At 45.7% G+C, this 10,090-nt stretch overlaps 1 protein-coding gene across 1 annotated transcript; it reads left to right on the top strand.

Moving 5' to 3' along the window:
• Nucleotides 1-6,639: 6,639 nt before the first annotated feature.
• LOC131883436 (uncharacterized) lies at nucleotides 6,640-9,810 on the top strand. Its single transcript, XM_059230911.1, has one exon. It carries the CDS (start codon nucleotides 6,640-6,642, stop codon nucleotides 9,808-9,810), a length of 3,171 nt encoding a protein of 1,056 aa, XP_059086894.1.
• The last annotated feature ends 280 nt before the right edge of the window (nucleotides 9,811-10,090 follow it).

Here is a 10,090-nt window from a genome sequence, read left to right on the forward strand (position 1 = left end):
GATCCAAGGTAAAGGAGAGAGATGTTCACTTTGGGAGATCGATGGTTTCATTCACTTCAATGTTTCTTGTCTGCATGCTCCATTTCCAAGCCGTTTTCTTCAGAGCTCAAAGGCGTCCGTCTTTGTGGCGTTTACCAATCGGCTCTTTGTCTCCAGGTTTTCAGATCGGAGCTCAAATTTCAATAAAGGCCCAAAATATGTATATAATTTTACAATAGATTCCTGTGTGAATATAAAAAGCATATGAACTTGATTGTCAATTTGGAAGACATTAGTTAGTGACCGGTAGAGGATTGGACGTGGCTTTGAGAGCACCTGTCAGTTTTCATTCAAGTTATGAAGACCCATGAATCTCATCTTTCTCGGACTCAAATCATTGTTCAATTTGCTGACTATTGATAAAAGAACCACTTAGGGCATTATGATCCCGTAGCCATCTTTCATGGCAGATTTTGATTTTTTTTTGACAAACATTCAATGTATATAAAGGACTAGCAAGATCCACCAAGCTCTAATTCGTTCATTCATAACTCCGTTAAAAGGCAAACTAAAAACAAGTTGATTGATGCGCCTACCTGTAAGCATATCGTTGGCACGGCACTGTGAATCAATGAGCGCACATGTTCCTTAGGGCACTTTTCACATTGCAACCTAAGCAACAATTCAAGAGTTACAAGGAAGCGATTTTCGCATTGTGTAAATGTTTGGGGCTTCTGTTGCTGTTTGCACAATGATCTTTTGTGGAGTTTTCAATCAATTTCGTTCGACGTTGTAACTTAGCCATTTGGGCTTCAGATGGAATGTGGCACTTGTTGAGTATCAACCATACCTTAGACAATCCAACACCCCTGATCCTTTCTTGGGTTCATCAGGTCTTTCCGGGAAGCCCCTGTTCACTTGATGCAAACCAGGGTGAACCGCGCAATGTTCATGTGCGCTTAAAAATGTTTTTGATCGTCCGGTGATACCGCTCGACGTGGAGGTTAGGGGAGGAAACACCGAGCGTTGATTGGCCTGGCCCATGCATTCAAAGGCGCTTGCCTCCCATCCGGACCATAATTGGTAGTAAAAGTACGAACCAAGAGGCACTTTCAATCCGAAGTTTCCTATTAATGTTTGAATGGTTAAATTAGCAAGCATGACTGTTGTGGACAATAATACTATTTATTCAATTGCGGGGGCATTCTTCGAGCTGAAGCTTATAAAAGTAAAGGCTTGAAGAAAGTCGGTATGGTCATGGCACCTTGAACGCATTCACGCATTTCATTCCTTCGATTAGAAGAGAAGAGGTGAGGGCTTACCCGAGCTTCCCTACACACTAGACGGGATGAAATGGCAAAAGCGTTTTAGGTGTTGACCATATGGATCTTTAAAACCCAAATTGAATAAATTACATGCAAAGAGTGACCCTGGTATTGAATACACAGTTTTCTTTTACAAGTACCGTTTTCAAGGGTATGATTTTCACTCGCAACCACCCGAAGCCAAAATCTGACGTGTGGAATGTCCATGCGAGGAAACGAGGCTTCTCTCATCCTGTTGATTGTTCCTAGTGGAAAACATCTTTGGACTGTTGAATCTTTTGCAAACCTGCTGAACTCATTGGAGCCCAATGGGCGAGGCAATATTCAAGAATGCGGCTGAACACTCGACTTGTACAGAGTTAGCATCATGACACTATCTCTGGACTTAAAGGTGCAATATATCCAACCACACATTTGAAAAGCCTTACCACTTTCAACTGGATATGCTCATCGAACTTTCCATTATTTTGGAGGACTACACCCAAATCTTTCATTGATGAGACTTGCCTCAATGTCTTGCCTCCATTATCTAGAGTGCGAGTATTCAAAGGAGTTTGGACCGAAGGTCCTTGAGTGGAATTTCATTCAGTTCAGGGCCACATTGTATTGTATAACTCATTAATTAAAACCGGGACTGGAAATAGGTTTTTGGGCAATAGTTTCGGCAATGAAAAGCCTTTTATACAGTTGCCTTTTGCAAACCAACACCATTGATTATTAACCAGTAAACTTGTAAAGTAAAAAGAAATGCGTCTTTATACTTCAGTCTAACCAATGTGTGCGCCTTGAGTGGCATAAATTGCCCAAGGTTTCTCCTTCCCTTGGACCTGGGAACTACTGCCTTAGTGAAGCAAATATTGACATGTCGGCTTGAAGCTCATTGAAATCTGTGGGCCCGATCTGACAGAGGAAAAATCACTCGTGCTCACTCATCCGAAGTGCAATATAGATAAATGTTACTCCTGCTGGGGGGTGGTTTGAGCACCTTGGGTGGCTCCTCATTTGCCTCGTGATGGCTTGATGAAAACATCCTGACACTACGGCACGCAAGTATTCTCTGATATCCTCATTGCTGAGGGCATTATGGCTCCCATGAAAAAAAGCGCACTTGGTTATGGGCTGCCGTGGGTTAGCAGGCCTCAAATTAACAAATAGATCTACCTGTTTCCCTAAATAAAGTCCCAATCCAAAAAAAAAAAACATTACTCTTCAGTTACCCAAGAGTAGAGTTCGATCTGAGTCCTTTGCCAGGCTACTGAAATCTTGGCCATTCCCTACCAAAAACTAAATTTGTGCCGTCCAGCAAAAGAACGAGAGATTGGCAGTAATTTCAAGCTTTTGACGCGGAGGCAACAAATATTATAAAAAGGAGGGAGCCCTAAATGGAGAAGATTGAAGTCCCCTTCAAAGAAAAGAAAACCTTTGAGCAAACTGCCCTGATCCAACTCATTTCCTTGAATTGAGAGATGACAAGAACGATATGACTGAACAAGGGGGCCTATACTCGCTACAATAATTAAATATCTAAAAATATCCCATCACAAAAGGACTCACCTATTTCGATTGGATGTTAAGCAATCTTTGGGTGAACGGGCCCTAGCTCGGCCATTTAGTCGAAGGCTTTTAATGTCCTTAAGCACTGGTCCGAGTTCTTGATCTTTTTCGCCCAATTCTTTCCAAGTGCCAATGGCACACGCTCCATAATACGTTTGGGATTAATAATCCTCTTCCAAGAATTGATAAAGGTATGGGCTGGTGTCGTTTAATACCGTTTTCACATTTTCGCAAGCAATCGGGAGCAATAGAGTTCAGAACCTCAAGGCAACCGAGACACAATCTGATTTTCATTCTCGACGAGGGCTTGGAATACCGGGCTGCCTTCTCCTCTACGATCTGCAATGAAATTCATTGTCAGCTTTTGTCCAGATTTAATAATGAGATTCACTTTTGTTTATTTTTCGAATTACAGTTAAAAACGTAATTTCGTAGGTTTGAATGAAAGTTGCATGATGCAGCATTCTGGCTCACCCAGCTAATCCTAAAGCAATTCAATTCTTGATTTGATTGTGGGAGAAATCCACTTTTACCCAAAGACCTTCTTCATACTATTGGAGCCTTTGCTTCGGCTTGTACTGCATTGTTGGATTAATATCGCTAATATCAGGTCGATGGCCAAATGCAGCTTCATTCTTTTTGCACCATTGGTATATTTTGCGCAAACTCATGCTCACCGAATAACCAAAACCGAAATGAGGAACAAATTTGGCAGAATTGTACGGTGGGTCCCATCAAATGGAGATAATCGTGGAATGGGTCACTGTTAATGCCGCCGATTGCCCTCTTGCTAGATGCCCGCTAGCATTTGTCGTTTCTATGTAAAGATTTCAAATTGATAACGAGCGCCCGCCTGCAGATTTAGCTAAGAGACGAATGTTCGTACGTGTGCCTGAACACGTGGAAAATAGAGAGCAATCTCGATTTAACGATAAAACGGTTGTTTAAGTTAATTTCCGGGCATTTGGTTGCGCCGCGGTATCAGTACGAAACAAAGTCCTATGATTTAGTGTTGGATTCGGCCAGGAACTTATGGATGGACCGATAACGAGACCAATTTTAACGCGCTACAAACGGCCAGAACAAGTGGAGACTCGCCCGTTTGAACAGGAGCCTAGAGACCGTCCACGGAGATCCGGTGCCATGACGCTAGAAGGTCGAGCTTACCGAAGGTCCATCGTGCGTCCAAGATTCGCATTGGTCGTCACAGGATCTGCGGTCTCACGCCGCTCGATGTCAGGCGGATTTATCCGTGGAACACTCGACCAGAGAAGTCGTCAGCCAACACAGTCGGCCAACATCTACATGGATGGATGAGTTCCAAGCTTTGGTCGACGAGTGTCGAGGACTATCCGATGATGAAGAAGCGGCTGAACTGGAAAGTTGATAGAGCAAGTGTCCCATGAGTACCTCTCAGTTTTGTGCGTTTCCTAGGACGTGCTCTTGGATCAAATCGGAAGTAGCTAGTCCAGATTTTCGAATGAGAGCTTAAAAACCAGCGCTCAAGCAACGTCGGGCCGAGGCACAAAGTGGAGTTGGCCAATGAGAAAGCAGAAGAACCAGTGCAACGAGATGTCAGTCTTGAGATGGAAAGATGGCTCTTGAAGCCCGAATGGATCAGACTCGCCGGAAGAAGGAAATAAGTGCGTTGGAAGCGGAGGTCCAGGCTTGGGAACAGGTCGAGGAAGGTCGAGGAGTCGTGTTCAAACCATCGTTGAACCGCGAAGAAAGACCCACGATGTTGGTAAAGAGGTCTCAGTCCCCAAAGCAAGAGATCAGCCTAGCGCTCAATTGCCAAACGGCTCAATTACGGAGCCCCCGTCTTTAGGCCTGAGATTGATGAGCCTAAAACCACGAAACGAAATTATTGTGAAATGATGGAAAAGGCAGTCTGCTTTCAATCATCACATTGAAACCTTCACAGGCGACCCGGTTGTTTTCGGCATTTTTGGAAACAGGTAGAAGATATCATCGAGTGGAATTTGCCTGATCAAAAATCCAGGTTCGACGATTGTTGGAGGTGGTTGGAGGTGATCCTCGTTTGTTGATTGAAAGTTGCATCTTTATGCCTGATGAGCGATGCTACGATGAGGCTAAACGCCTCCTTGTAAAACGTTATGGTGGAGATCTGTTAATTACGAATAAGTTTATGGAGGAACTCCGAGCGTGGCCTGTTGTGAAAGATAATTGCGCGAACAGCCTGGGGCGATTTTATAGCGCACTTTTGCGATGTTCGTCGGTAATGGATCCATCTGAATTGAACTCTCCGAGGTTCTTGGAGATTCTGTGGCCAAATTATCGTATGGTGCGAGGAACACCTGGAGAGGGATTGCTGTCAAGAGCAGGCGTGAGCCTGGCAAGCGCGAAACCTTCAGAGAGTTTCCTTGACCTTGTGGAAGATCTCCTGGATCGAGCTAGTGATCCATCTATTGGGGAGGACGCAATTAAAGCCGTGACGCAGAAAAATGGAGATCACCCAAGCAAGCCGTCGTGGACCAGACCTGCCTCCAAGAATGATCCAGCGAAGGCTAGAATGAGCCAAAATAGACACGTGAGCGCCTTCGCAGTGTCGACTTCCAAAAACGAACGCCAAGATAAATGCCTCTTTGCGAGACCAGGCATGACACAAACGATTTGGACGTTTTCCTCTCGAAGACCGTAGAAGAATAGGACCGAAATCGCTAGGGAGGAAGGAGCATGCTTTGGGTGTTTGGAAAGAGGACACATTTCCAGACGATGTAAAAACCGAAAGACGTGTTCCCATTGTCAAGGAAAACATCCTACTTCGTTAACACAAGTTTCATCCCGACACTCCAATCTCAGAAGGTAGAAAAGTTTCATCTATGGTAACATCACATGCCGTGGATTTGAAGAACTCGTGGTAGCTATGAGTGTCGTTCGAGTAAAAGTATCTCATGGTAACAATGGAGCGACGATGGAAGGCTTGGCACTTTTGGACAATCTGAGCTCAGGTACATTCGCTACACTAGTTTGCTCAGAACCTTGGGTGTGTCCGGGTCGAAAACCAAGTTGGCAATCCCACAGTTGAATGGTAAAAACGATTGAAAATACGGAAGTCATTTTCGGGATTACGAGTGCAAAACCTAAATGGGGAGGATGAAGTTACATTAGGCACCACCTATACAAAGGAAATGATTCCACTTCAAGACCATGAGGTAGCAACGCTCCAAATGATTGAAAATTACGAGGCCTTTGACTCCTTACGTCAGGATATTTCTGCCCTCGATTTGGGGCTCCCGGTGGTGTTGCTTATTGGAGCAGATCATCCACAAGCTATTCGCCTTGGAAGTTCGAGTTGGAAATGAAGCGGATCCGTGGTCTCCATATGCTGTTCGAACTAGGCTGGTTGGTCCATTATGGGCCCGATGATAGCAAGAAGAGCCATTGTGGATCCCAATAACATATCTTGCCACAGGACTACAACTCTGCCCAACCGCATTTATGGTAGAGAAATACTCAAGGATCTTGGAGTGGCTGAAATGTTCGTCACTTTGCTGATGTGGATTTTTTGACTTCTGAGCCACCGTCATCTCTGTTGGATGGGATGGCTTGTGAAACTATGTCGGGGGACGACTTTGAATTCATGAAGATAGTGGAACAAGGCACAAGATACCTGGACGGATGTTATGAGGTTCCCTTGCCAATAAAGAATCGGCCCTTGATCCTGCCAGATACCCGTGAAATGGCAAAGAGAAGAGCAATGAGTGTTCTGAAGAGGTTAAAAAATTCCCCCCAACACAAAAACGACTACTTTGCGTATATGGGGGATCTCTTCGAAAACCAGTACGCCAGAGAGATTGACCCAGCTAAGCTCAAGGTCACCCCTGAAGGAATGTCGCATTATATTCCGCATCATTCCGTCTACCACCCACAAAAGAAAAGCATTCGAGTCGTTTTCAATTGTGCCAACCAGGTTGCAGGCCAATCTGTGAATGATCATCTATTAGTTGGACCAGATCTCACAAATCAACTCGTTGGAGTTCTCCTCAGATTTCGGATGGAACCGATTGCGTTCATGGCTGACATACGCAAAATGTTCTATCAAGTGCGGGTTCCGGAAGCTGATATGAATTACCTTCGTTTCTGGTGGCACAAATCGAATGACGAGAACGAGGATCTGGTGGAATATGAGATGACCAGACATTTGTTTGGAGGGCGAAGCTCCCCTGGATGCGCTAACTACGCATTGAAACGTACTGGATTGGACCACGGTCAACATTTCTCGGATATCGCAAGACAAACATTGAACGACAATTTTTATGTCGACGATTGTCTAAAAAGTGTTGATTCTGTCACCGAGGCCGTGACGATAGCCAAGGAGATGGTTGGTCTTTGTCGAAAGGGGGGATTTGAACTAACAAAGTTTGTATCGAATTCGGTGGCTTTCCTGAGTCAAATCCCAAAAGAAAATCGCGATCCCTCCTTGAAAAGTCTTCCATTGGACTCCTCCAGTCTACCCACCGAGAGAGCGCTTGGAGTCCTCTGGGACATTGAGTCGGACACACTTGGATTTAGAATCGAAGCGGCCACCGAAGTCATCACAAAGAGGTCAATCCTATCAACAATTTCGAGCGTTTATGACCCAGTGGGGGCGGCATCCGCATTTCTGCTCCCCGGTCGAATGATAATGCAGGATATCTGTGCATCGAAAGTTGGTTGGGATCAATCAATTCCCATGGAATACGAAGTGAGGTGGAAGCAATGGTTGAGGGATTTGTCGGCTTTGACCGATATCAGCATCCCAAGATCCATCAAGCCTGCAAGCTTTGGCAGAATTGTGTCCAAAGAGCTCCACTGTTTCGCCGATGGATCGACTGTGGCGTATGGAGCCGTTGTTTATCTTCGGGTGGAAGACGAGTTCGGGAACATCAACGTTAGCTTTGTGGCGGGAAAAGCTCGAGTGGCTCCGCGCCGTCCAACTACAATCCCGCGGTTAGAGTTGGTCGGAGCTTTGTTGGCGGCAACTCTTGGTTGTCAAGTTGGGCGGCATCTGAGGCTGAACGGACAACAGCATTACTTTTGGACGGACAGCATGGTGGTGATTGGTTACCTCCAAAACGACGAAAAGAGGTTCCACATGTTTGTCGCCAACCGGGTTCTTAAAATACGTGAACTAACGGGGAGGGGGCGATGGAGATACGTAGAATCCTCCCAAAATCCGGCTGATGATGCGTCTCGGGGTCTTGACTGTCAAGCAATGAATCAAGAACATCGTTGGTTCAAAGGCCCAAACTTTCTGTGGAACAACAAATGTCGGTGGCGAGATGGTGATGATACTGTTGTTTGTGTCCAAGAAGACGATCCTGAAGTTAAACAAACCAAAATCGTTCGTGGTGCCCTGGTGAAGGATGAGGATTTCCTTCAGACAATGATCGATCGATACTCTTCTTGGAGCCGACTCAAAGGAGCTATTGCTACGTGGATGCAGTTTATTGACTACCGAACTTCCAGGATGGAACTGGACCGATCAAATAAGGTGGAAACCCTTGAGAAGGCTGCGCGATGCTTAATCAAATCTGAACAGAAGCGAGTTTTTAGCCACTTAAAGACCGTTGGAACCCAAAGGCCTAGTATCAAGAAACGGATGCTTGCAAAAGTCAACAGTCCCCTTGCCAAACTTGATCCTTTCGTCGATAAAGAAGGAGTTTTACGTGTCGGTGGTCGACTCAATCGTTTGGTTAATGAAGACGTTAATCCTATTATTCTTCCAAAAGGGAGCAAGCTTACTGATCTAATTGTTAGAAGCCATCATTGTCAAGTCGGTCATGGTGGCCGAGGAATGACCATTAACGCCATCAGACAGGCGGGATACTGGATAATGGGCATCAATTCACTTGTCAGGAGCCATCTTAACCAATGTCTGCGATGCAAGATACTGCGTGGACGGTGTGAACAACCCAAAATGGCGGATCTGCCTATTGATCGGTTAAGGGCAGCCCCGCCCTTTTCGTTCGTCGGTGTGGACTTTTTTGGACCCTTCGTGATCAAGAATAAGCGAAAGGAAGAAAAACGATATGGGGCCATATTCTCGTGCTTATCGTCCAGAGCTGTTCACATCGAGGTTGCGCAATCCATGGATACCTCATCTTACCTGGCGGCATTACGCCGCATGATATCGCGCCGGGGCCCAATCAGATTGTTACGGTCAGACAACGGCCTTAACTTCGTAGGAGCCGAGAGGGAGATGGGTGAAGCGCTTCGAGAAATGGACCATGCTCAAATATCGAAATTTCTTAGCCGGCAAGGGGCTGACTATGAAGGATGGAAGAGGAACCCCCCATATGCTTCCAACTTTGGAGGCGTTTGGGAACGTCAGATTCGTTCGATTCGAGCCATCTTGGCCGCCCTAATGATTGAGCACGGTCACGTGCTAAATGACGAAAGTTTCAGTACTTTAATGTGCGAAATTGAAGCTATTATCAATTCCCGTCCCCTCACTGTCGATTCGTTGAGTGATCCTTCCAGTCCCATGCCGCTATCGCCCTCAATGCTCCTAACTCAAAAGACAAGAGTGGTCCTCCCTCCACCGGGAAAGTTTGAGAAACCGGACTTGTACTGCCGGAAGCAGTGGAGAAGGACACAATTTCTTGTTGAACAATTTTGGTCAAGATATCGTCGCGAGTATTTGGATTCCCTGCAACCCCGGCCCAAGTGGAATGCTCGAAGACCGAACTTGGCGGTAAACGACGTCGTGTTGTTAAAGGAAGACAACTTGGTGCGAAATTGGTGGAGGTTGGCACGAGTATGCGAAGTTTTTCCGGATGAAGACGGAGTCGTCCGAAGTGTTATGATTTGTGTGGGCGATCGAGATACCAAGAATCTTAAAAGGTGCAAAGCCTCAACGTACCATAGACCTGTCAATAAACTTGTACTGCTGGAAAGAGCGAGAAGACCGGACGAGCCCGACGGGGAAGCCAAGCAAGATTTGTAAACAGATGTTCCGACACCGTCTCCGGATATCGGAGGGAGCCAGATGTTAATGCCGCCGATGCCCTCTTGCTAGATGCCGCTAGCATTTGTCGTTTCTATGTAAAGATTTCCAATTGATAAGAGCGCCCCCTGCAGATTTAGCTAGAGACGAATGTTCGTACGTTGCCTGAACACGTGGAAAATAGAGAGCAATCCGAATTTAACGATAAAACGGTTGTTTAAGTTATTTCCGGGCATTTGGTTGCGCCCGCGGTATCAATGATGATTCGAACCTTGACTTT

The sequence above is a fragment of the Tigriopus californicus genome, chromosome 7, assembly GCF_007210705.1.
Source record: "Tigriopus californicus strain San Diego chromosome 7, Tcal_SD_v2.1, whole genome shotgun sequence".
Classification (NCBI taxonomy): domain Eukaryota; kingdom Metazoa; phylum Arthropoda; class Copepoda; order Harpacticoida; family Harpacticidae; genus Tigriopus; species Tigriopus californicus.

Excerpts from the sequence above, each read along its gene's own strand:
- LOC131883436 (XM_059230911.1), top strand. The coding sequence starts at position 6,640 with ATGGGGGATCTCTTCGAAAACCAGTACGCCAGAGAGATTGACCCAGCT.